The sequence below is a fragment of the Hemibagrus wyckioides genome, linkage group LG22 (genome assembly GCF_019097595.1).
Source record: "Hemibagrus wyckioides isolate EC202008001 linkage group LG22, SWU_Hwy_1.0, whole genome shotgun sequence".
NCBI classification, from domain to species: Eukaryota; Metazoa; Chordata; class Actinopteri; order Siluriformes; family Bagridae; genus Hemibagrus; species Hemibagrus wyckioides.
The window spans coordinates 17,476,873-17,504,833 of NC_080731.1; the positions used below are offsets into that span (position 1 = coordinate 17,476,873).

General features: G+C 38.1%; 1 protein-coding gene across 2 annotated transcripts; it reads left to right on the forward strand.

Moving 5' to 3' along the window:
- Positions 1 to 1,091: 1,091 nt before the first annotated feature.
- loxl2b (lysyl oxidase-like 2b) lies at positions 1,092 to 25,109 on the forward strand. Of its 2 annotated transcripts, none has more exons than XM_058375101.1 (14): positions 1,092 to 1,244; positions 3,559 to 3,928; positions 4,097 to 4,272; positions 13,482 to 13,693; positions 16,224 to 16,434; positions 17,420 to 17,603; positions 17,969 to 18,126; positions 18,290 to 18,457; positions 20,070 to 20,235; positions 20,325 to 20,565; positions 20,695 to 20,810; positions 21,248 to 21,384; positions 22,946 to 23,057; positions 23,537 to 25,109. In XM_058375101.1, exons 2-14 carry the CDS (start codon positions 3,580 to 3,582, stop codon positions 23,605 to 23,607), a joined length of 2,301 nt encoding a protein of 766 aa, XP_058231084.1. In that variant the 5' UTR covers positions 1,092 to 1,244; positions 3,559 to 3,579; the 3' UTR covers positions 23,608 to 25,109. The 2 variants fall into 2 exon arrangements, with proteins under 2 accessions (XP_058231084.1, XP_058231085.1); XM_058375102.1 differs by having other exon boundaries at positions 17,423 to 17,603.
- The last annotated feature ends 2,852 nt before the right edge of the window (positions 25,110 to 27,961 follow it).

The window sequence follows — 27,961 nt, forward strand, 5'->3', positions numbered from 1 at the left end:
CCCAAAACCCTGATGCGTGCAGATCCACCCACATGTCTCTCATTTGGCACAAGCACGTGCGCACTCGCTAGCTGCACGCGCACCATCTATGCTTTTCCTTAAGCCTGGCTTCTCTTCGCTGGCACTTCAGGCTGCACGTTTTGCACGTTTCCATGCTGTTAAGTGGAATTTCAGAGACGTACCGATAGAGCATCCCAGCGGGGCTTTTGTGCAGTTACAAGGAGGCGTGACTCGCTGGGGTTGCCAGATTGAGCTTAAACCCGATCATTACGTCATCAATTCGCCAGCTGGTTATATATTGTAAATTCTTTATTAGTTCAAGCAGTACTTAAAATGCACAACATTTACTATTTATCTATTTAGCGAAATTACTATTACAGCTTCAAAGTTGATTATTTTCCTTTATTTCCATTCCATTATTTATAGCAAAAATAATATACTACTTTTTTATAGATTTATAAATACATTTAATGTTATGGAACATTCTCGAAAAGAGCTAGTTCGGCTAAATGCCCCTTGAAGTTAGTAAGACAAAAACAAACAAAAACAAATCCTGTGATGATTGTGGAATAATCCAGATAAAAGTGAGATGAATGTGAATCCAGTCAGTGAACATGAAGGGCATTACACTCTATATGTCTTTGATCCTATTTTGTACAAAAATTACACATAGTAAAAAAAAAAAATCTTAAGGTCTTAAGTAGCAGGGAAATTAGTGCCGTCCTAATAAAGGACATGGTCAAAGTTCTGTCAGTGTGAGAAATTTCTGAATGTTGTCTGAAAACCATAAATCGGAGGACAGGATAGTATAATTCAATAAGGTTGTGATGATGATGATGATGATGATGATGGTGGTGGTGAAATTGAAAGGACAGAAACAGGATCCTTATTGCTTAAAGTTCACTTTAAGGGTTTCTGTTTATGCAAGTCTTTATTTGCCGAACTTAATTTTTCTTACTTGTAGATCTACAGATGGAATATCACATCAAATAATAATCTGACACAGACAACCAAGTGAAGATCCAGCCATGTTTTTTGAGATCATCTCGTACAGTGTTACTGATACTGAGCTTTACTCTATTGAGTAATGAAGGCTTTAAAGAGAAATGAAACAAGGTCCAAAAGGAGTTACAAAAACTTCCTTCAACCTGGCAACCCAGGACTCGGGCTGGACTGCAGACAAAAGTTGAAGGAGCTTTGGGAAACAGATGAGAGGAGACTGAAGCCACATCGGACACAAAAGGGTAAGTTCAGCAAAGTGTGATTTGCTTTTCAGTGAGATGATAAAAAGAAATGTCAGTTTTTGTTTCATTTGTAGTGTAAGGATCAGTATATATATATATATATTTTTTTTTTTTTTTTTTTTTGACAAAATGCATGGAGTAAAACTTGTTTAAACTACATTTAATAAAGGATAATTAATGTCTTATGATGTCACCGGAAGAGAGAAGTATACAGACTGAAGGATCTGCCTGTAAATGTTTATAATGTCTGATTATACTGTGATATTTCCTGTGTAATGCCTTTCAAAATGTTAAAGACAAAATGAAATGATAAAATAAACATTATTTTGACTCTTTAGTTGCCATCATTCAGTTTGGTGTTTTGTTATAATTATTGAGTCACTATTCCTTTGCAAATTTCAGCTTTCTGCTTGAAAAGTGCAACGATTTTAACTTTAAATGTAAGATGTGTAAATGTAGACACTCAACCACTATCCAAGTTTTCTTTGTAGTAACTAGAGGCTCAGGGACAGATTATGCACTTCATGTTGGAGTCTTACAGGAATTTTTTGGAAGGAGTCTCCAGTTTCAGTGCTATTGAACACAAATAGTTTTTAGTTTTTCCACATAGGATGTGGTTTAAGAGAAAAGAGGACTGCCACAGCATAAGTGATTACAGGAACAAACTCGCCTGTTATGTGTAATCTGTCCTGAAGACTTTCCCATGTTGGAAAACTGACAAACTGTGCTAACACTGGAGACTCCTTTCCATAACTCTTCAAAGAAAACGTCACCCTTTCAACATTTACACATTTTCCTTTGTTAAATACAAGCCTGTTTCTTCTTATGTTTAGTCACCTGAGTTTGTGTGAACAAGCTGTTACTATAGCAACTATAGCAATTGTCCAGTGCATGTCCGAGCTGCTTTTAGAAGAAAAGTAATCTATTATCCACAACCCGTAAGACACTGCACCGCTGTTTGTGCTTCTATGACCCCTGACCTCTGTGTTGGTCCAGGAATCTTCTTCATGGTGGCCAGGGGCAAGTGAGGGCAAAAATGCACAAATGACACAAGGCATATATAGACAGATTGTAAAATATCACAGCTCCAGTGCTGTGTAAAGACAATATGTCTAGTCTTTTAATGCTACAATGTTTAGGATTCTGTTAGAAATGCTATTGGGACACAAAGAAACTGCTGTAAAGCGTCAAAACTAGCTGGGTGAGAAAGTATTATAGCCATGAATTCTCAACAATTCTCATTAACAATTCTCACATTCACATCAGCAAATGTTTTTCTTGTCTTTCTTTCCCCCCAAAATTCTCAGAACTGCCACTAATCTCTTTTCCAGCTGTTTCCTTCGCTAATGAATCAGAAACATTTTTCAAATTCTGTGCAGTAATGTGTAGCTATGTCTGTGTAATTCACCCACATAACAAGGGATGTTATGGCTCAGTGTGAGCATCACCTCATACATCAGATTCTTTCTTTATTTTTTTGGCAAACATATAAGAAATTTAAAAAAAAAAAAAAAAAGCTGAGCTACAGGCCATGGTATGGTTTCTGGATTTTTTTTCCAACCATGTAGTAACGTGTACATTTTTAAAAGCCTGTGTAATAACTGCCACGCTGTGCTCCGCCCGAGCAAAGCCCGGCGTTGCAGAGACGGAAAGTGTGAGTAATTCTTCAGGGGTTTCTTGAGCTTGGAGTCTGCCACATCTGCATCCAAACTACATGAAGCTCCTGACTGGTGACAATGTTTGACACTTTTAAAGATGTTACATGTAGTTACTGACATAGTTACTTTTTTCTTTTGGAAAGGATTCTGTTTTTAGCTTGATTTGGAAATTTTGAGGGAACTCTTTAAGAAAAGGAAACAAATCAGATTTCCCCCATTTTTGGGGGGATAAAGGGCTATGGAGTGAAAAAAGGAACATTCTTGACGTTCCTTTATGTGTTTTTCTTGTTATTCAAAACTTTGGGGTTTCAACTTCAGACTTTTATCTAACGTGACTTTCCTTTCCAAGCGAATTCGACAGAATCTATTCTGCTGCAGTTAACAGTGTTGCTTAGCGGAATTCTGACAGTTCTGGGATTTGAACTCAATAATCTACTACTGGATTGTTTCTGTCTTACTTAATTACTCTAAAGCAAAATGTGTAAAACTAGCTTTTCTTAAACCGTTTCATTGTGTTTGCTAAATAATTTAAAGTAATTACTTTAAAGTATTTACTATTCTTTATGTAGTGAACAGTTTATTTAAAAAAAAAAAAGTTGAATCTTTCTTTGGTACAAGTACACTAATACACCCTTTCTTTCTATTTAACCATTCAGACGTGTTGGACAGACACCACAATGCTGGCGCCCTGGTCTGTCAAGCTCCACCTGCCAGTATTAGCATGCATATGGAGCCTGTGCCAAGCACAATACGAGTATCTGGTTTACCCCCAAGGCTACCCCGAAGCCGAGCAGGATCAATACACCCTTCCACAGATTCCCGCTGATGTGCCCAAGATCCAGTTACGCTTAGCCGGAGAGAAACGAAAGCACAATGAGGGACGTGTTGAAGTTTATTACGAGGGCCAGTGGGGGACCGTTTGTGATGACGATTTCAACCACCACGCCGCTCAAGTGGTGTGCAGAGAGCTTGGATACTCCAAGGCCATCTCCTGGGCACCTTCAGCCAAATATGGGAAAGGAGAAGGTATGCTGTCTTAGCTCATAAATAATAAAGGTACTGAGCGTAGCTAATGAAAGCCAGAACCAGTTCCAGAATTAGTCTTCAAGCAAATTTGATCATGCTGTAAAGTTAAAGCACTTCATTCCAGAGGAGTTCTGACTGATATCCCATTTTTTATGTTTTTTTTTTCAGGCCGCATCTGGTTTGATAACGTCCACTGCACAGGGAAGGAGAGCACCCTGGCGCAGTGCGAGTCCAATGGCATTGGCGTGTCCGACTGTAAACACTCGGAAGATGTCGGAGTCGTCTGCAGTGACAAGAGGATCCCGGGATTCAGGTTCCTCAATCCAGTCAACAACAACATCGATGTAAGCACACAATTTTTTTAATTGTTGTTGAGGCTGTAAATAAATGGCATTTGTAAGACACCGGAGTGTTGTCGGTCATCTTGAAAATTACTTCTCATGCAGCGGCAGCCTATTTCACTGAAATTTGAGATGCAACTCTTCTTTCTTTGAACGATTTGGAAGCATGTTGTTTTGAGACAGCAGTTTCTCTTCTTAGCATTTTAGAACTTTAGGAGACCGGATCAAGCCAGTAAGCGTTCGTTCACAGCCGAGGCCATTAACCACTGGGTTACCACCATGAGATAATGATGAACCATGCGCACTGGATTTGTACACCAAAGTTTATGACTACACTATAAAGTGTATGTTGTAAAGTAGTACAAGCTAATGACTTTATCTGTAGAATAAAAGGCCAGATTTTCAACAACCCCCTGAAAAAATGGGTTGAATTTTTAGCTGTCCTATACAATTAGTTGCAATGGCTGCAGTTCCTGTTTTTTCCTGTCCATTAGTAGGAAAAAAAAATGGCTGATATAATTTCTTTGACTAGTCTGGGATGTGAAGGTTTTAGACTGTTCTGCTATGTAAACTTTCTAAGAAGCACATTGTTATTATTGAACTGGAAACTGTTTGCTAGAGGATCTAGCATTAGGTTTTATCTTCTGCAAAACCTGTCCCTTCTACCACAGCTACCAGTACAGTAGAGATGTTTTTTTTGTTTGTGTGTTTGTTTGTTTGCCTTCACTCCAAAAGAGACAGGTACAAATTACAAAGTGAAGCCTGGACGCCTTCAGCTGTCTAGACATCTGGCCTTCAGACTTCATCTAGTCAGATTCTCTTCTGACGGCCGCCAACTGAGCCAAAGAGAAAAAAAAGAGGCCTTTTTTCCCCATCTGGCAATAGACCACACGTAATGGTGGTTAAAAGGCAGCAAGGTCAGCCATAACATCTGAAACGTTGACCATGTGTAAGGAGAAACAGGATTAGCATCATGTGGAATTAGCCAGCATGTTCAGCATGCTACTTAATTAAATACTTCAGATTCAGGCTAGATCCTAGAGACATTGTAACTGATTCACCTTCACTGCATGTTAGCATTCATTCTTAGCAACATTACTTATTAGCTAAGGACAGGATGGACATCGTGTCCTAATGTGAATTCATCCGTGCACTGTGGAAATATTTCCCCATTCACGGTTTAGATTGTGTCCAAACCGCTAACTCTTGCCATGTGGAATATTCTGGAGTTTGTCTGAACGTGTTGCGACATTTCTTGAGTAGCTTTGTGCAGTACCGATGACCGAGCTAGTCTGTGTTTGTGTGAAGAAGGGTTTTGGCAAAGTGCACTTCCTTGCTGGCTAACTGCTAATGCACTGTGCTGCACATATGCCTAAAGTCTCTGGTAAGAATACAGGTTCAGAATCAACACTCAAATTAATGTAGACCAACATAACCAATTAAAATGACTTAATATGTGGAAGTAAAAATCCAAGGATGTATAAAGAAAGAAAAAGTTACTGATGGTGAACTTTTGATCAAGGGATGTAGGATGAACATTAGCTGAGGCTAATTAACAACAGATTTAGTGCTTATTTCCAAAATGAGATCTAGCATAGATATAATTCTATCTATCTGTGATAAATACAAAGTGTACCTAGTAACAGATTTGTTATGAATTTAGATTTGATGGTAATAAAAAAAAAAATAAAAAAAAACTTGAAATGTAGGACGCAAACTAAAATTTAGGTACACATGCTCTCATAAACAAAATAATATATGCTTAGCCATGGCAATGTTGATACATAAAGCTAGATTTCTAAGCTGGTGCTTAAATATGAAGCATAATCCTGAAGCAATCTGGACATTTTACTGTATACACCAAGTTTATACAACCTACCCACTTCCTTCTTGGCTTTCTTTAACTGTTGTCTTCAGTTCACACAGTCAGGAACTGCAAATATTGAATACATCATTAAACAGTTAGCAGCTTTTCTGCATAAGATTTATCCCATTCCTAGAAAAAAAAACTTTCACACCTCAAAGAGCTCATTAGCCTTAATACAGAGAAAGTTTATTTTAAAGCAAATCCCCAGCTTTCTCCCCGGCTCAGATACAGTGTTATCCCAGCAGGAGAGTCGCTGCAGATCCTGTTTTTCTCTTCCAAACAATGACTCATATGTTCCCAAACTCCCCCGCGTAACCCTGAGTCGTATTTAATGAACTGTTTCAGAGTAAGGCCGGATCAGTTTTTCACCTTCTAAATCGCTCTGGATGTGCACGTGTGACTGAAAGCGCCTGATCTGGGATCAGTGCAGTATTACTCAGGGAGGGTTGATTTAGGGTCGAGCTCAGAGCAGGCAGCTGTGTATTTATCTGGTTTTGCACTGAAGTGGTCTAAAATTCAGCTCTTTTAATCTTCACAGAAAACAAGAGGCTAAATGAACTAACCTGGATTCTGGTTAAGCCTGAATTAAGGTCTAAATTACACTCTCGTGGTGTGCATTTCCATCTTAGGCTCTGTGTCTGCTGAACATTTTATATGGTTAATTGTTTGCAGGGATGCATGGCCAGGAAATGAGGAGCACTTTAAAGGAACGGTTCACCCTGAATGGCTTGCTTTATATTTAACATATGGTCATACTCTGGTGTCAAAAGATATAGTTTGGAACCAAATTCTGAATGTTTTTCATTGACATGTTGGTGTATTTTCTTACGATGCACAAACTAAAGAGCAGCAGGACTTTAGTTTTTTAGTCTGTTCAGCTTTCTCAGTAGACTTTTTCTTTTCATTTTTTAAGGTTAAAGGTCACACTCATGCCCTTGAGCTTAGAGTTTTACCTTCAGTACCTTGACGTCCCTAATGGAGATTAAATGCCTGCGCTCTGTCTATGTCATGGGTTTCTTAACTATCATGACATCACTCTCTCTCTCTCTCTCTCTCTCTCTCTTGCTCTCTGTGTCTTTCACAAAAAACACATGTGCAACTTCTTGAGCTTGCCTTATGAAGTCTTAAATACAACCTCCAGAATGTTAACAACTCCTGTTTTATCATTTTTTATTCTTTTTGTACTTCCACATTTTCCATTTTTCTCTTAGTTTTAGTTTTGCTATGTGCACAGTCACTAAGATTGTCGTACTGTTATTGTTACATTTCCACAATCACAGTTTTGTTCTCTGTTTTGGTCTTTTTTTTTAATTGCATTCTAAACCAGGCCTTAGTAATTCTGGCTGAAGTAACTGTCTATTAGCAGAAAGTGATAATTGTCAATGAGTGTTTCTGGTGTTGCCAAAATTTATAGGAGCGTGCTTATTTTTACAGATCATGGGAGCCATTTGCACCAGCAGATTGTTATGACCCATTTAAACAGCTCTGTTTGTTTGAAGTAAAAGATCAGATGCTTTTAGCAAGTCAGACTGCTAGTGTTATAAAATGTGTTAATGCTGGCTGTAACATTTCTAGGACAGTTAATTAGATCTTTATTTAAAAACTAAGAGGACAAATGGTCCAGTTTTTTGACATAGTTAGCCAGATGAGGTCCTCCAGTGGAGTATCACTCATCAGTAGTAATGAGATCATGTCCAGGAGATGAGATCAAGCTCACATTATATTAAACACAATTGTTATGGTCACTACAAATTCCTGAAGATGTGTTACAGCTCATTTATTATGCAATCATGAAACATAATGTATTAAGCAGTCATCAGTCAAAAGATATGACTCGACATGCCTATCATGGTATCAAAACACCTCAGAAAAGTCCACACATGCCAGATAAGATAAGATAAGATAAGATAAGATAAGATAAGATAAGATAAGATAAGATAAGATAAGATAAGATAAGATAAGATAAGATAAGATAAGATAAGATAAGATAAGATAAGATAAGGTCAAACAGGCCAACATGCAATGTAGACCTTATGCAGTCTCTCATCTCAGTTTAAACCTTTTAGTCAGCATTCTTTCTAAATGAGCTTGATTGTCAAGTGTTAAATTGCTTTATTCTATAAACCTTAGAAGCTCCAGTCTCTGAGAAAATGATGCCCTAAGGGTTTTTTGGACCTTTCCTTAGATGTTTCCAGCTTTTTAAAGAGTTTTCTGTAATAGGAACTCGCTGCTGTAAATAAAACCATCATGAGTTCCCCCAAATGGGTAAACTAAAAACATAAACCTAGAAACGTCTGGAATTTTTTTCCAAAAGTTCTTTTTTCCCCAGTACAACAATTACAAAAATTTGTAAAGCGGCAGAGTTAAGAAAAGGACTAGGATTAGTCATTCTTCCTCTAACTGGTGTTAGGAAAAAGTAAACTTTTTATTACCGTAGACAGACTACTGTTTTTAAGAGACCAGAGTGCAGGTTCTGTCAACCACCAGCAGTGTGTAAAGCCTGTCTGAGTTCCGTTAGCCTTTGTTCCAAACATCAATTACTGATCACCGTTACTCCCAGTGACCAGTCACTGACCACCATTATCCCCAATGACAAATCACTGTTCACCGTTACTCCCACTGACCAATCACTGATCACCATTACTTCCATGGACTAATCACTGTACACCATTCCTCACAATAGCTAAGCACTGATCACCATTCCTCCTAATAACTAATCACTAATTACCATTCCTTATAATAATTAATCACTGATCACCATTCCTCATAACAACTAATCACTGATCATCATTCATCCTGATAACTAATCACTAATCACCATTCCTTATAATAATTAATCACTGATCACCATTCCTCCCAAAAACTTATCACTGATCACCATTCCGCCCACTGACCAATCACTGATCACCATTCATCCCATGGACTAATCACCGATCACAATTCCTCGCCAGCCATCAAAAAATAGGCATCTGAAGATTCTGACCAGGGCCAAATTGCATGGTCAGAGCATGTCTTCAACTGCAGGTCTTGTGTGGTTGTTCCTGGTATCCGTGGTTAGTACATACCAAAAGAGGTGCAAGGAAGGTCAACCACAGGATAATGAAACCTGTCACACTGCAAAGGAATGGTTTGAGAAATGGATTTTTGGAGGCTCCACATTGCAGTTTACAAGACTTAACGGGTCTGCTGCTAGCGTCTTGGTGCCGGATACCACAGCACACCTTCAGAGGTCTTGTGGAGTCCATGCATGGGTCAGAATAGCTTTAGCAGTACAAAGGGGACCAACACAAGCTGGTTTTAATGTTATGGCTGATTGGTGTGTGTGTGTGTGTGTATGTACACTGCTCTCTCATAGCTTTATTTATGGCATTACTTGAAGATGTTATGAAATTCCACCCAATTTTTTACAAACTTTGCTGTAGGTCATGTTGCTTTTTAGGAATACAAAGTATGAAAAGTGCAGAATGAGAACCAGACACCGTCCACTCTTGCTGTCTCTGTTTTTTGTCTCTCCTCTCTCTCTCTCTCTCTCTCTCTCTCTCTCTCGATCTCTCTCTCTCTCTTTCTCTCTCTCTCTCTCGACTGGACATACACATGCGTTCCATCAGACCCTTCATTTTTTTTCACTCTCTCGTTCCTCTGCTGTTTTTTTGGCATGCTGCAGAAACAGGTTCACCGCTTGTGCCTCAGTCTCCTTCTCCAGTTCGATGAGCCTAAGGGGGCTTTATTTCTTTCTGAAAAAAAAAAGACAGACATGTTCTTTCAAATCGATCTTCCATCTGGTGAACAACCTCCAGACACACAAATACACATATCTCCATTCTGCAGAAACAAGACACGTGTTTAGGAAATTTGCTAAACCTTTTTTTTTTGGTAATAGGTTGTAGCTGATATTACCTCCTTGCATCTGAAGGCACATGTTGTTTTAGCATGAGCTTGAAAACGAAAGGAAATCGAGCAGCTAATAGTCTCTGATGTGTGTTTGTGTGAACCTGTGTTTGTGTTTAAGAGCCTGCTGAGACCAGACACATTTCAACTGTTTATCTTCTCTTTTTTTTTCTTTTTACCTCAGAAATCACAAACAGAGTTACATGAGAAATGCGTGTGGCTTTCTCTTGTTTTGGAAACTTTTTACATGTTTTGACTGCAAGCTTAAATTTAAATCATAACACACACAGTCACTCTTTTACATTGACACTCTTACTAATGTACCAGCAAATACCATGCTGCTTTGTTTGAGTGTCTTTTTGACCAAATTTACTTCACAATTTAACAAAAAAGTTTTTATCTGAATATCAGTATCCGGATAATGAATGGCCCACTCCTCCTCTCTCCCTTCATGTTAATAATATGCTAGGAAGAGTATGGAAAGTACATCAGTTGTAAACATGGTGAAAGCAGAAGTGGTGCTTGTTTTTTTCCTGCAGATGTTAGCTTTTCTCCTCACTGAGATCCGGTAAAGTGTTTGGCATCTAGATCCCTTCTAGAGCCATAGATAATGAATAATCCTGGGGTAGACTAATCAAAAATTTATTAATTCACCCTCTCATTTTTGTGGTTGCCTGAAAATATAACTAACCATACTATCAAGCAACGAATTATTAAAAAGCTTTCTATAATACAATTTCTCAATTTGTATAAAATTACAGAGGCTTACTAACAAGTTGGCACCAAAACCGCAGTGTTGTGTTGTTGTTGTTTTTTTCTCTTAGCGTTTGTCCTGCACACTTGCAGGGTCCGCTGTTTTGTAGCGGATCAATTGACCCGTGCGATTTGGCACAGGTTTTATGCCGGATGCCCTTCCTGTCGCAACCCTCCCATTTTTATCCAGGCTTGGGACTGGCACTGAGAGTCAACTCTTCAGCGGCTGGGGTGGCGCCCCCGGGCCTGGGCCGTGTCAATGAGAGCATGGGATCCTGCCGCTGGACCACCAGGAGGCCAAAACAGCACAAAAAAAATAAATAAATAAAATTTAGTACAAAAAACTAATTTAACACTGAAAATGAGGGACAAAAACATTTATTTATTTATTTGTTTGTTTGTTTGTTTGTTTGTACAATTTTAAGGATTTGGGTTCAAATCAGCTTTTTCTGCTATGCAACAATGTTTAAAAAGTTATTATTAGCTATTATGATGTTTTTAAGGCTAATTAAATTCAATTTTATTTATATAACATTTTTAACAGTCACAAAACAGTTTTACAGAAATATTTAAAATCAGGATATAAATTGTAAATTGGTTATTTATCACTAATGAGCAAGCCATGCTCATGGGGAAAACTCCCTGAAATGGTGTTTAAAAAACTTTTTTTGAGAGGATCCAGACTGGAATTTATCCTTATCTGGGTGACAGCAGATATAAATCATTTCCCTTTGAATGTGTACTATATGTTCAAAACGTGCAATCGTTTATCTATTCTAGCTTAACAAAGAAGGGTAACTTGTTGACATTATCAGCTGTTCACTAGTGGAGACAAAAAAAAGTCCATTTTCATGGTTTCTAAGTGGTACACACATGTAACGCACACTAAAGTGAGATACAATGTGTATTGTGCTTTCAAAGATAGACATATAGATATGAAGTATAAAGGGTTCACTGTTTCAACGTCTATTACAAATCAACCAAATAGGTTGAATAATGAAGAAAGCTAATGCCCAAGAGCTACCTTGCATCATTCTGTGGTTTTACTAAAAACAACACTTTGAGCTCAGCACTAGAGCTCAGCACTCAGCACTAGAACATAGCCTATATTTTACCCCTTGGTTATTGACCACAGAGTCAAGTTTAGATTTTTTTCTCCTCATGTGCCAGACAAAAATATAGCTCTGCCTAAAATTTGAAGTGAGAGACCTTGGGGGGAAAAATGAGGTATTTTATTTCAGATGCATAAAGATAATATTTAGTGTTTGTTTAAAAAAAATGGCTGATATTCATCTGTTGATTGAAACAGTAACTCTTCTAGAACGTTCTCATAGACATCTAGTTACACATGCCTTTACTCACCCACTGGATGCTATAGTGGACTGGACTATATGATAATCAAGCTCAGATGTTTCTGCTGATGAGTCTTATGGCCTTCAAGGAGCATGTTTCCAGGAGTTCACCCAAATGTATAAATGGCTCTTTAATGTTTAACTGAAGTCTTCCACACTGTAATCGTGCAGCCACACGAGGTATCGTTTGCCCGCAGATGTCCCTGGCCGTAGGGTATATATTTATACTTACGTGCAATATGAATTACCCATGAGTGTATATATCTTTACTTTCCTTCATTACTGTCAAAGCTGCTGTTATAGAAAATGAATCAACACCCTTCTGACCAATCAGAATCAAGTACTCCATATCACTTTATGTGTCATGTGGTGAACCAGAGTTAATAAGCAGAAAGGATGCTCTCTTGACTTGGCTTGTTTCCTTACAGTTTCGGATATTTGATTATTTTGCCTTCCATTTGCCGTCTCCCTCAGTAGAGTGTGACATGTTCATTTCAGCTGCTTTGGAAAGGAAAAACTTTGCTAAGCTTCAGGAAAGCTGTTATACATGTTCCAGATGGGTGTGTATGTGTGTGTGTATGCATGAAGTCGAGGTCAAGCTGTGGGAGGCTTAAAGCCTTTTTTTTCTGCTGAGCACAGCTAATTGTGTACTCTCCAAACTTCTCCAACTCAGACATAGACAAAGGAATGCAGATAAACTCACTGACCTTCTCGCACTGACGTGCAGCTAACAATGTTTTGCAGAAAGTTCGCCTCCATTCTTTCAATTCCATTAGTTTCTTTTCCAGTTTAGTTAGCATTGTTTCCTACTACAAGGTTGATGATGCTACCTGACTATGTTGTTAGCTTGCTTCATTAGCTTTTAGTCATTGTTTGTACCTTTAGCAACTGTTTGCTTCAGTTTAACTCAACATTTTTGAAAACATGATTTTTATTCCGTAGTGTGGCTTTGGTCATCAAACAGAGCTGTGACATAATGAGTGACAAATTTTCTTCAAAAATTTCTTTGAAAGAACAATCTGGTATAGCAAAGCACATTAACAACACACCGCTATTTACATTTCGACATATTTTGGCTCACTGAGCTGCTAAATTAGTACTAGCCTCCAGACCATTCCTCCTCTCCTCCATTTTCTCACATTCCTCATATGCATTGCTATGAAATGTGATCTGCTAAATTATTGCTCACATTGTTGGCGTTGTCTCAGATGAGGAGGAGTGCAGCAAACAGTGGCTTGTTTCAACATAATTAATCATAGGATTCTGCAATAAACTCACTGTAACATGAGTTTCTAGTTGCCCAGCAGTGGTGTTAAGTGGGAAACATTTTGTGTTTATTTTTCTCTTTTCAGCATTTGACCATCCAGGTGGAGGATGTACGCATCAAACCGATTCTGTCCTCCTACAGGAAGCGAATCCCTATAACCGAGGGCCATGTGGAGGTCAAAGACGGTGGCAAATGGAAACAAATCTGCAACCAGGAGTGGAGTGCCATGAACAGCAGGGTGATCTGCGGCATGTTCGGATTCCCTGCAGAGAAGAATTACAACATACGCATCTACAAGTCAGTGCACTTTGATTTTTCTAAAGATTTCAATCCTGTTTTTTAAATATTCCCATACCAGCGTGTCATGCAGTGTTCTTGAAGAGACATTCCACAATCTCTCCATTACAATTCCATAGTCTGTCCATCATTATTCCACAATCTCTCCATCATTATTCCATAATCTTTCCATCAGCATTCCACAAACTCTCCATGGCTATTCCACAATCTCTCCATCAGCATTCCAGTCTCTCCATCATTATTCCACAGTCTCTCTATCATTATTCCACAATCTCTCCATTACTACTCCACAATCTCTCCATCACCATTCAACATTTCCACAATCTTTCCATCACCATTCAACATTTCCACAGTCTTTTCATCAGCATTCCACAGTCTTTTCATCAGCATTCCACAATCTCTCCATCAGCATTCCACAATCTCCCCATCATGAATCTATACTACAATCTCTCCATCACTTTTCGAAAATCTTTCCATCATCATTCCATAATGTCTCCATTACCATTCCACAATCTCACTATCACAATTCCACACTCATTCCCTCAGCATTCCACTCTCTATCAATATTCCATCCTATCACCATCCCAATTTTCCAATAACATTCCACAATTCTCTTCAATGCTTAGCGGATTACACCATGTATGCAATAATTCTACAACATTCAAATCACCATTGCACAGTGTCTTTATCACACACAATATATTCATCATTCCACAGTATTCCCATCACAATACCACAATGTTTCTATCACCATTCTACAGTGGAGGTGGTGTAATAGTATGGGTCTCTTCAATACTATCTGTTGATGTTGGTCACAAATATTAAAATAATTTAGTTTGATACACTAATAGTAAACAAATGTATTCATCCACTGCCTCCACTGTGAATCATGAGTCCAACAGAAGACTCTTTCATAACGGCAATAAACACAAGCCACTTTTCCATTCGGTCTTAACTGCATGCACAAATAGCTGACCTGCTCAAGTGACTAACCAGGAAGGACTGTCTCTGATGAGTCGTTATGGCTTGTTCGGCTGAATCCATGAAAAGCCAGGACATCAGCCTTGCTTTGAACAGTTCTTTATCATTTAATGAAATATAGAAAGGAATTATAACAGGATGCTTCTGGTACATTCCATGACACAAGACTGGCCAAAAGTCTCATAAATCTCTGAGACTTCATTCAGGACCATGTGGAAAAACATCTCACAGCAGTAAATGATCATGCAGGATCAGATGCCTAGACTTCTTTTTTAATGGGAATTTATGAATTTGAGGGTCACTTGCTAAGATATTAAAAGTTCACCCATGGTTTTGTTTTGGATGCTGTAGTTTGTGTTTGGGGATCTGAATTATATTTTCCATCTGTGATTTAAATCAAAGATCAGCAGGCTGGACATGCGACTTGTTCTGCCAGTATTTTTGTGTGAGTAAGTCAGTGTCCCAGTTGAGCTTGTTTTTGACATTGACTGCTTTGGATGGAGTCCAGCGCAGGACATTCCTATACTCAGGAGCTAAATGAGAACCAAATGTGGCCTCCGTGAGTTGCGACTTCTACAACACCTCAACACAGTACATGAGACTGTGCATTCTCTTGTTAAATGCTCAGGTTTGGATGAACATCGGACTTTGATGGAGCATGAAAATGACTAAACGTTAATGCGCTTTAGTCCAAGTTGAAAGCATGAAGATTTGCAGATTAGATATATTATGAGATTTGCTTTCATTAAAGCATATTAAATCTGTGTTGCATCTGGATCTAATGGAATAGGGGGAAAATAAACAAGAATCAGGGCACATAAGTGAATCAGTGAAAATGAAAGATGACATGTTTGTTGGAAGGTTTGACCTGGTTAAAATGAGAAAAATAAGAGGAATTGCTGCTTCTGTCTGGATCAGATGGGCCAGAATAAATGGGCAAAATTTTAAACAAACCTAAAAAAATGTAAACTGGTTGGTATTGGAGATTGTACAACTTCCTGAATCTTTATTGAGGAGGAACTCTTGACTGGGACTGGTGTCTTGTACCAGAAAAAAAAAAAACCTAAACCAAAATAAATAATTGCCGTTTGAATCATAAAGACCATCCTGTGCAGCCATTCATATTTAGGATTGTTTATTTACAAGATACTTATACTAAGCATCTTTTCAACCCACATACAGTAGTTCTGACTTGATTTAAATTGACATCTGGGTTCCTGTAAAGCTGCTTTCTGACTATGTCTATTAGTAAAAGTAACACTGAATTGAGCTGACATGAGGACTGAGTAAGTGTACTTGAAGTTTCTTTGGAATCTGCACCTCATCAGTTAGTAATTTCATGCCGTTTACCATAAAACAGACTGATTTCACGCCTCAGGATCCAACAGAGGTAGAAGACTCGCACATATATATTCTCAAGTTAATATCACCCCCACAAAAAACATCCTGATTCATCTGAAGTCAGTTTTTTGAGCTTGGAAGACAAAGGTTGGTTCATATGAGAGACTTTTCTCCAAACCTCAATTCTGTGGTTTCTTTTTCTCTGCAGGATGTTCGCACGAAGAAAGCCGCCCTCATACTGGGATTACTCTGTGAACTGCACAGGAAATGAAGCCCACCTCTCCGGCTGTAACCTGGGACATTCGCTGACAGTCAACAACACGTGTGAAAAAGGCTACCCCGTGGTGGTGAGCTGCGTACCAGGAAGAGCCTTCGCTCCGACCCCCTTACATGGCTACAGGAAAGCCTTCAGACAAGAGGTGGGTCTCAGATCTCTGATTACGTAGCTGTGGAGTTCAGGCCCAGGGTTCAGGTTTAAGTCTTCACACACACACACAGACAGTGATTGCTGGTGATTTCAGTTTCAAAAACCTGAGTTACTCCCAGAGAACATTCATTCCAAAGTTCACATGAGACATTTAAACCTTTGCTAACTTTCTCCCAAACCAAAGGCTTTTCACTGGGATACTGTCAGTGTATCATTTACATGTATTTTAAGATAGACATTTATTTCAACTCCATACATGAAGGTTCCGTAGCCAACCCTGCAATTTCAGACGAACCTCTATGATTATGCCGGCATTAATATAAGGGATGGTGTTTGATCACTCTCAAATTTTGCTCAGGCAGGATTTTTTTCCCCAAGAGGATGATCTCACTGACCAAAAATAAAAAACATGCACTTCCAGATGTCACAAGTCTCTTTATGATTGTGCTTTTGACCCATCTCTTTGGATTTTTAGTTAGTAAAACTGGTTAGATTACAGCACATAGATATATTTTTTAACTCATATTTAACTCACATTTTGTGCGTGTTTTCAATGTAGAGAAATGAATATGTGAAAAATGTTAAGATAATGAAAAAAACATTGATTTGTAGTTTTTTTTATCTGTAGCGCCCCCTGTGTAACTCTGCTATAAGTGCAGGTAATGTGTCAGGTCACCAGAAGGGGGAGACATTTCTTGACTGTTTCGACGTCATCATTATTATTTGAACAATTAAACATCAACAAAGCAGAATAAGCCTAAGTATTCTAAGCAGTTTGGATGAATTTATTACTATTTTCAATAAAAATATGTTTAACTGTTGAAGGTTGTTCTGTTGAGGATGAAGGATATAACTTCCAAGGAGTAAACGTCCATTATAAAAGAAACATCTTGACAACATTACTGTTAATGGTTTAGCAACAGACAAGACTATTTGCACACACACACACACACTCAGTACTTGATTCTGTTTGTTAGCAGCCGTTGGTGCGTCTGAAAGGTGGCGCGGTGGTCGGTGAGGGTCGGGTGGAGGTGCTGAAAAATGGCGAATGGGGCACCATTTGTGATGATCGCTGGAATCTGGTGTCTGCCACCGTGGTGTGTCGAGAGCTTGGCTTTGGAACCGCCAAAGAAGCGCTGTCTGGAGGTCAACTGGGTCAAGGTCAGCAACGATGATCCACATTAATTTGAGTTATTCTACTGGAATCTTTACTGCTAACACTTGATGTAGCACAGTGTGGTTATATCCATGATTCTGTTTGTTCAGAAAGCGTAGTAACGGCTTGTCAAGAGGTTGATAATCAGTGGATTAAACATTGTGTTGACATTTCACAAAGAAAATCTAGAATTGTTTAACCCGGCTATAATTTTCCTTGAGGAAGTGTTAATTTAAGTTTAATGAAAGGAATCTCCAGTGTCAGTGCTTTGTGAGAGACAGTGGTATGGCTTTAAGCTGCATTTTTTTTGCCTTATTAACTTCATGAGGAGAAAAACAGAGAGGTAACAAGGTGCGTGTGTGTGTTACAGGAATGGGCCCAGTCCACATGAACGAGGTGCAGTGCACCGGGTTTGAGAAATCTGTCACTGAATGTGTCTTTAACATGGACAAAGACATGGAGGGATGCAGCCATGAGGAGGATGCTGGAGTCCGCTGCAACGTTCCTGCTATGGGCTTCCAGCAGCGTGTGAGACCTTAAATCTACCTACAATACAAGCTTGATTAAAATGGAGCTGCCTACACATATCTGTATAGCAGTTCTGGAAATCTACCAACCTACGCTCTGAATTTCAGCCGATAAGAATACACCGTTTTGAAATAATTAAGGAATGCAATTTGTTCCCACACAGCTGCGTCTGAGTGGAGGCCGTAACCCGTTCGAGGGCCGTGTCGAGGTGCTAATGGAGCGTAACGGTTCTCTGGTCTGGGGCACGGTGTGTGGAGAAGGCTGGAGCACCATGGAGGCTATGGTAGTGTGCAGGCAACTCGGCCTCGGTTATGCCAGCCATGCTTTCCAGGTACAATTATGTCCCAGAATCCCATCACAAATCAGTGAGTTCTACTTGCTGCAAAGATCTGAAATAATATACTATAATAATATTTTTTTTATCTCATCCTTATAGTGTATTTCAATAAAAAAATTCCTCTAGCTTGTGGGAATGTTTGCTGTAAAACACTCACACAAGCAGGACAAAAACATATCTGTTCCCTTTAATCATTTTATTTAAAAGACACATTTCATTTCTGACAGTTATGGCCATCTTGTGCTTAGTCTTGGCAGTGGGATCCAAACTTCACTTTTATATAAACATCTGGCTACATCTGGAACACAGATAACAAGCTCAAAGTGACCTGCAGCCGATTACATTTGTGTTTCTCCATGTGTGATTAATTACCTAATTCATTACAGATGCATTTAATCCAGAGTCAGTACGATTCGGTTAACTCTGATTTAATGTGATACAGTGCAATAAAGTGAAATACCAGAGGCCACGCCTTCTTTACTGATGCTGACGGACACATAGGCCATGCCTAAGGGTTCCAAAGATATTCCCAAAATTCAGATAAACTTTGAAGAACATATTTTAAATAATTATTTTAAAAAATTATAATTAAAAATGTATAATTTTTAAACAAAGGACATATTCTATTGTCGCAATATTTGAAATAAAAATGATATCAAACTTAATCAGCCGTCCATGTAGACGAGTAAGATTTATAACATGTAAAACAGGCGCATGGCTCCCTCTAGTGGTTAAATTACACATTAAACATCCCATAGGTCGTTCTTTATATTCTCATTTGATTTTCTTTTATTAAACATGTGACGTTTAGTTTTTTAAACTCGCACGATAGCATCAGTGAGCATACAGCATGCATATATAAGGCAGCAAGTGAACATTTTGTACACATGTATACTGATGTGTTAGAAGCAGGAAAAATTGGCAAGCATTAGGATTTGAGTGAGTTTCACAAATTGTGATGGAAAGACCACTGGATCAGAGCATCTCCAAAACTGCAGCTATTGTGGGGTGTTCCCGGTCTGCAGTGGTCAGTATCTATCAAAAGTGGTCCAAGGAAGGAACAGTGGTGAACTGGCGGCAGGGTCATGGGCGGCCAAGGCTCACTGATGCACGTGGGGAGCGAAGGCTGGCCCGTGTGATCCGATCCAACAGACGAGCTACTGTTGATCAAATTGCTGAAGAAGTTAACGCTGATTCTCACTTGAACCATGAAGTCATGGGACGCCCCCTACTGGATGCTAAAAAGAACACATGTTGAGATGCACGTGGCTTATTGCACAGGCTGAATGATGTGTATATAAAACTCTAAATATAAATTCTAATTAAATAAGACTACATTTAATATGATGACAAATCAAAAATAAAAATCAAAATGTATAAAATAAATGTAAATAAAATATTTTTTTGTTTAGTAGGCTAGAGTATTTTTAGTATAATTCTTTTAAATGTCTATGGAATTGAATATATTTTAATTTATTTTTAAAATATTTATAAATGTGTAAAATAAAAGTAAACATAAGTAACAATATTTGCATCACTGTCACAATATAATGTTAGAATAAAATGTAAATGAGTAAAGTGTGTGTGTGTGTGTGTGTGTGTGTAGGAGACGTGGTACTGGCCCGGTGTGGTGAGCGCTGATGGTGTAGTGATGAGCGGTGTGCGCTGTGCTGGTACTGAGATGTCTCTGTCTCACTGTCTGCATCACGGAGAGCATGTGAACTGCCCCAGAGGAGGAGCACGCTACGCTGCCGGGGTCACCTGCTCCGAGAGTAAGATCATCACCCTTGTGCATACCATGATTTTATAAAAAAAAAAATTAATGCATGTGGGTTTTTTTTAACTGTCTTTCCCCCTGCAGCCGCCCCGGATCTGGTACTGAACCCTCAGGTGGTGGAGCAGACCACATACATAGAGGACCGGCCCATGTTCATGCTGCAGTGCGCATATGAGGAGAACTGCCTGGCCTCCACATCCAGCTCAACTCCGGCTAACTCGTACCGACGCCTGCTGCGCTTCTCTTCTCAGATCCACAACAATGGCCAGTCTGACTTCAAACCCAAAGCAAGCAGAGATACATGGGTCTGGCACGACTGTCACAGGTCAGATAAACATGGTCCAAAATTCTGCAGACTGATTTTATTTCACCACAAGAAGTAATTCTGTGACTTTTTTCATTAGTTCAGTTTACAGTACTCATAATAAGAATCTTGTATTCCCATTTTTTCCAGACATTACCACAGCATGGAGGTCTTCACTTATTATGATCTGCTCAGCTTAAACGGCTCCAAAGTAGCAGAAGGACACAAAGCCAGCTTCTGTCTCGAAGACTCGGAGTGTGATGAAGGTTCGCATTATAATGTCAAACAGTGTTCAAATCAAATGACTCACAGACAATCCACATGGTTGTGCACTCTTTCACTCTCTCAGTTCCTAACACACCTGAGCCAAGTATTTAGTGTTACTGATTGCTTCGTTAAGGAGCTTGAGAACATCTGAGTGGATTGTCTGGGGTAAAGTATACTAGTATAACAGCTTAATCTGTTCAAATTAAAATTCAAATTATTGTCAAACTGAGGTGATTGTCCAAGATGGCCGCCCCACGATTGTGCTTATTTTTCTATAAAACTTCTTGATATGTAGTCTTTTAAACTCCTACCAGTTAAGACACAGAGTTTGCTTCATTTTGTGTTCATTACTGTGATTGTAAAATTGCCAAAACCTGGACGGAGTGTTTGAGGTCAGGGGTGAATCTGACAATGTAAATTCTTATCTTTTAACCAGGTATTGAAAAGAAATACGAATGCGCCAATTTTGGTGAGCAAGGCATCACAGTGAGCTGCTGGGACACTTACAGACATGACATCGATTGCCAGTGGGTGGACATCACCGACGTCAAGCCTGGGGATTACATGTTCCAGGTGAGTAGCTTGCTGCATAATTCAAGTATTTTCTTTGTTTTTAATTTAGTAATTACTATTTATAATCTGAATGTTTAGGCTTAGGGTTAACTGTTCATTTACCATAAGACATTTTTCTTACAGTAAAATAATACGTTTGTTGAAATTTCAAGCATGCCCCTTTTGCTACAGTTCTTATGGTAGGCATGCTACTCCAGTAATTACGCTAATGTTAAAGAAAGGTACACTAATGTTTGTTACCTCAGCAATAAGGTATTCTTTAGCTAAAATTAACATTAAAAAATACCAAAACTGATCAGACAAACAAAAGCTACTAAAATGTATCATCACATTTCAGGGTGCGTCTGAAACTTACTGTATGTGGAAAACATAGCTTTAAAGAAGAACGAATAAAAAAAGAATAATTAAGTGATTAAAGTAAAAAATAAACATACATTATTATTTGGTATAAATTATTGACCATATTGAAAACCCAATCCTCCCAAGCCACTAATATTAAAGGAGAAGTTCACTTCCAGAACAAAAATTTCCTCACCACCTGGTCATCCAAGATGTTCATATCTTTCTTTCTTCAGTCGTAAAAAAAAATAATGTTTTTTGAGGAAAACATTTCAGGATTTTTCTCCATATAGTAGACTTTAATGGTGCCTGTGAGTTTGAACTTCCAAAATGCAGTTTATATGCAGCTTCAAAGAGCTCTAAACCTCGATCCCAGCCCAGGAAGAAGGGTCTTATCTAGCTAAACCATTGGTCATTTTCTTAATAAAAAATATTTTTAAATTGTTCAGTGAGTTCAAACTCACAGGCACCATTAAAGTCTTCTATATGGAGAAAAATCCTGAAATGTTTTCCTCAAAAAACATTATTTTTTTAATATTTTTAATATTTTTTAGCCACAAAAGCTCGTCTAGCACTACCTTTGGGATACGCATCCATGACACCACATACTACTTAATCATGTCGAAAGGTCACACGTGACATAGGCGGAGCTACAGACCCAGTGTTTACAAAGCGAACGTGCAAAGACCAAGGAAGTGCAAATAAGTCAAACACACTTTACTAAAAAAAAAAGGTACAACGAGAATGTATGGGTGTGTTGATATCCAGGTGTAGAGTGAGCAACCACAGCTTCAATCGCTTAGGATTGTTAAAGGAAATGTTTTTAACCGGTCACGTTATTTCCAAGTGGACGTAATCTTTTATGTTTAAAACAATTTCCACATCCAGGGTACACACACGAACGGACCATTTATTGGTTGTGGAATTACACCATTTTGTTGTTTGTCAACCGCCAATAAATCTCAAGAAGAAGAAGAAGAAGAAGAAGACTGCTCCAAAGGTGTTGCGTGTTGAATGACACAAAGTTATATGTATTTGTGTCAATTTTTGTTTCAAATGGTTAACATTCGTGTGTGTACTCTGGATGTGAAAATCATTTTAAACCTAAGCAAACAGATCATTCTGTTACTGAGGAACAGTTAACCATTTTAATTTCTGAAAATGAAACATTGCTAGACATCTGTAGACAGAACCCAGCCTCTGAACTGAACTTATTTTACAGATCGTCATTAACCCTAACTACGAGGTGGCTGAGTCTGATTACACCAACAACATTGTGAAATGCAGGACTCGATATGACGGCCACCGCATATGGATGTACAACTGCCATATAGGTGAGATCATCAGATAAAAACGATAGTTAGTTTAATATTAATACATACATATATAGACTTAATTTTATATTATTGTTTTTATTTTTTAACTTTTTATTTTAAAGAATAATTCTCAGTCAATAAACAGTAAAAAAAAAATCTATTAAATCTATTTTTTTTTAAATAAATTTTATGTATTTTTTAAGCTAGTATTGTCATGTTTTGTTTTTGGAAATTATTTCCAGTTCCAACATTCGGATCTGACATTATATCTATCTCACTGCTAACGTTTTGATTGGTCAGAAAGTGTTGATTCATTTTGTTTCTAAAGTAACAGCTGACAGAGGGGCTTCTACATTAGATAATCTACCTAAACTATTTTTTTTTTAATGTGTATAATCATTTATTCGCATTTGTGTCTCCAGTGTCACCTTGTTGTAACAGTTAGAGTTAAAGCCATAAGTCGACATTTTCCACCAGCAGTCTTCTCTTTTTCTTAGGTGGATCAGTGAGCGGTGAAACTGAGGAGCTGTTTCCTGGCCTTTTGAACAACCAGGTGACCCACAGGTAAAAGGTGGACTGTTGGAAATGAGACAACTGAGAGCTTGGACCACTATGTTTTTCTCCCTGAATGCTCGGTGCTAAATGCATGCACCAAACCATTGCCACTCTGTTGGGATGAAAAAAAAAACCCTCCCCAAACACTCCTCCATAAAAAAAACACCTTATATGAGAAAACACACTAAATACTACTGGGCAAGTAAAGATAATTATGACATAATGATAATGTTCAACCTTTTATCAGGGTATACAATACTGCCACCATATTCTCTGTCTCTACATTTGGCCTCGGCTGCTATCCTTCTGCTCGGGACAGATTATTTTCTCAGTATTGTGGTACTAGAATGATTATCAGTACCTGCCTAGTAAAGCAAAACTCCAACACTACTGGTTCAGGACTTCCATAAAAGAATCAGTGGATTAACAAAAACACAACACAGATTCCTTAAAAGATCCAAAGTGGCTACAATCCAAATGTAATGAATTTGCCTCCATTGGTGTTGGAGATTCAGCTGATATTTAAGGCAATTCTGATGCACTTTTCTCTTTAGCCTTAATGGACTCATCTACAAACGTGACAGGACTCCTGAAGATCAATAGATTTGGGAATTGTATTTGCCATAACTTTGCTGCCTTAATATTATTTCAGTCTTTTATGATCTTATGGCATTTATTTGCGATTCTCTGGAAAAATAAAAGAGAAATCTTTACTAGCATTGGTGATAACCATCACATTGCAGATCTGGAGTGCTCAGTGCTAAGAACCTTGAGTATTGAAGAAGAATCATGCTTGGAATTTTACTTATCCAACATTAAAGCAATAATAATAATAATAAAAAAATTCAAATAGGTAATTAGAAGCATCAATAAATGCTCTAATACTACTCAAGAAAATTCAAATACACACATCTTGATATTTAGTTTTTGTACATCTTTTAAATAAAAAGAAATTCAGAGCATTACCCAGATAGCAAAATAGGTCTGGCCCAGATCTGGCCCACTTACACTTGGCCCACATACCACATACCTTTGGTGGCCCATATCTGGTTTGCCAGAGGTGGGCCAAACATGGGCCAGCACCAGGCCACACTACATAAACCGAACCATAACCGGGCCACATCTAGCATGCCATCATAACAGTGCCATCACTGCCAGACCTGGTCTGCATCTGGTAGACATACCACTTATCATGCCAGAACTCAGCCAGCAGTGCCGGCTTAATGCCAGATCTGGCCCAGACCTGTCTGCTATGTGGGTAGCTTCTGATTTATGCTAGTTGTGTGGTGTGCTAGCTTAACATTAGTTAGCTAGCAGATAAGTATCCCTGTGGATATTAGCACATTTAACAACTAATATATCAACTGGTTAATAAGCTGAATAAGGAGTTGCTAGCAACTGCTACTGAGGATACAACCTAGCTAGCTACATAGCTGGCTAACAACAACAGCTAGCTAGCTAGTTTTGAGTTGTTAGTGATGTTTATTGACGAGTATTAGCTCAAAAAACAAACAATTTCAGCCACTGTCTGAGAGAAGGTAAGTAAAACTCCCCAGAACAGCCATGGGAAAAAAAAAAAAAAAACGTTTGGTATATAGTGTAGCATTTTCACCATTAAATTTTCCTTTCTTTTACTAATATTTGTTAAAGACTACAAATGGCTCAAGAAATTTATGTTGTCCAAATGCCTCAAAAGATCGAAAAAGAGCTCCTTTTTTCATTCCACTGAAGGTCTCATGCTGGTTTTATTTAAGGTCAAAGCATTGCAATTTTATTCCACTCTTAGCTTCAGTTAGTAACTTATTTTAAGTCAGGGATTAGCTAACAACTGTATCTAGTTCATTCATTTTATTTGGTGCAGAATGTCTTTATATTTTGTTGTTTTTTGTTTTGTTTTGTTTTTTCCTGATTTAGTGGTGCTATCAAAGATCTACCCTCTGTTTTTAGAGGGTACGTTTTGTCATGATTTACATTATGCTTACTTGAATGGAGCGTTTTTTTTTGTTTGTTTGTTTTTTTTTTTTCTGAAAGAAAATCCTATACTGTGCATTTGTAATATTGTTTAGCAGTAAATAAATGTAAGCATTCAGGAGAACTGAGAACATGTCGAGTGGTATTTTTGTACTTCGTCCACAAGAGGTCGCTTGTGTACCATAGAGCTACTAGAAAGTAGGGTTGAGATGATCTGGAATTCTTTTCTGAAGACACACTCATTCATACGTCTGTTCTTAAATAAATATCTAATATATATGTATTTTTCTAGGTTGCTAAAAATCTCCTCAAAGATATTGTGATTGTTTTCATATATTTACCTTTGTTTTGTTTTCCCACCATAAATTTCGTTCGACAGGTGATCAAATTACTTCCTGTTGGTCTTCTACTACATTGGATATTAGAAATCCAGATGACACGTCAATGCCTCTTCCTCATAAATCTTACAGACCTGAACGTTTGTTATTTTTAAGGTTAGAAGAGGACATGTGCTTCTTAAGAAGTACCTTTTTATGAACGATTAAGATGCCAGATTGGGCTTTATTACTCTTTGGCAAATACAGGATATTAAACTTTTTAAGTCTATAGTCATAAGCATGGAGGTATAGTATGGAGGTTCGTCACTACTTTATATTGGCAGCAGTGTGCAAACTTTAAGTATTCCCTTGCAGCCTGAGGCATTAGTAAATTCCTAAATTATAGCTTTCATTTAAACACTTGCAGTGATTTATTTAGTGACCCCACTCCTCAGTTATTTGAAGGTTCACAGAAAGCTTTGGTATGTCTGCACTTGTGGCTACTTCAACACACCAGTTTACATTAGCTGCATTCTTCCATAGGTGAAAGCATGCACGTTCCTAAAGCTCTGCCTTTCCTCTGCCTTATCATCGACTGAAAGACAGTGAAAGCAAATCTGGCACTATTTCAGCTACATTTATTATGAGCATGTGTGTGTCATGAACCAGTTTCCTGGACATCTTCGGTATGCAAACCGCTAAAACGATCCTGAGGAAAAGAAAACCCTTCATATGTTGTATGTTTTTAAATACATTTTCCAGTGATGCTGGCTCATGCAAAGGAGACTTATCTCAGATGAGATGCATGATGGATGTGGTGAAGATCTGCAAAAGAGACCTCCGTGTTCCTGCCAGCTCATCTTTCAGGAACGCTGGAGATGCCTGTGGTGAAGAGGACATTATGCAGATGCTCTTTGAATACATCAAGCTGAAATTTATTCAGGAGTGTGCCGTTCTGCAAGGCCAGCACTGGATTAAGGTTCAAAAGGAGCATGACCAAAATGATAACTAAGTCTATCGATTTCAGTAAATATCCAAAAAGATAACTAGGCCTATTATATTTTACCAGTGTACCAAAACCTTTGGGCAAACTACCTCAAACGAACATTATGAATTTTTAGTGACTACAAAACCATTTTTATTTTTTGCTGTGTATCTTAAAAACATCCAAAAGATTTAAAAGCGGCATTTACCACACAGAGTTTCCAAGTAAACACACTGATGAGCTCTGTTTCTCTTAAAAATGTTCTCTCATTGTGATTGTTGTCATGATCTGCATTTTAAATCCAAAACTATAAACTTTTAGTAGCTTCAAAGGTGACAAAGAGAAACAAAAGAGAAGCTTGTGAGTTTGCACATGGGGCCATGATCTCATTTTACATTAAACCATAAAAATAAAAAAAAATAGCTATGCCTATAATAGTTAATAGTTTTAATAACTGTAATAGTTTAATGCCATTTCCATTAAGTTTCCATTTGACTCCATTATTGTTACCAAGCTACTGTATAATGTTGAAAAAACGTATTCTAAAAGCATTAAGAGGTTGTAACGGCTCTGCTTGAATCACTTCACAAGAGCCATCGCACCACATTCCTCACTACAGCTCATGCTAGTTTTTTAAATTACCCTTGATGGACGAATGTTTCTTTTCAAATTTGTAAAAATCCCCTAAAAAGTAAGAACAGACTTCATACTCATTTATTATGAGGACTGTGACACTAAACACTATACTGATGAAATCACTGGGCAAACTGTTAGCGAAATTTCCATAAGGTTTTCTGTCATCTACTGTTACACTCAGCCGAATTCACTAATTAGTTTGAAATATGAAGTATTTTATTGTTTCTGTTGCTTTTTCTATGCTTATTAGGAAGCTAATTAAGTTATGTTAACTGTGAAATCTAGATGAGACTACTGACTAGCAGAAATGCCACTTTAAACACAAGTCAAAATCTTGTCTCTAAAATAACAAGTATTTTATTGTTCATGTTACTTCTTCCAAGCTAGCTAACAAGCTAACTACCTAGCAGGAGAAGCCAATTATGTTGTGTTAGCTGTTACTGGGTATCTAAATTACA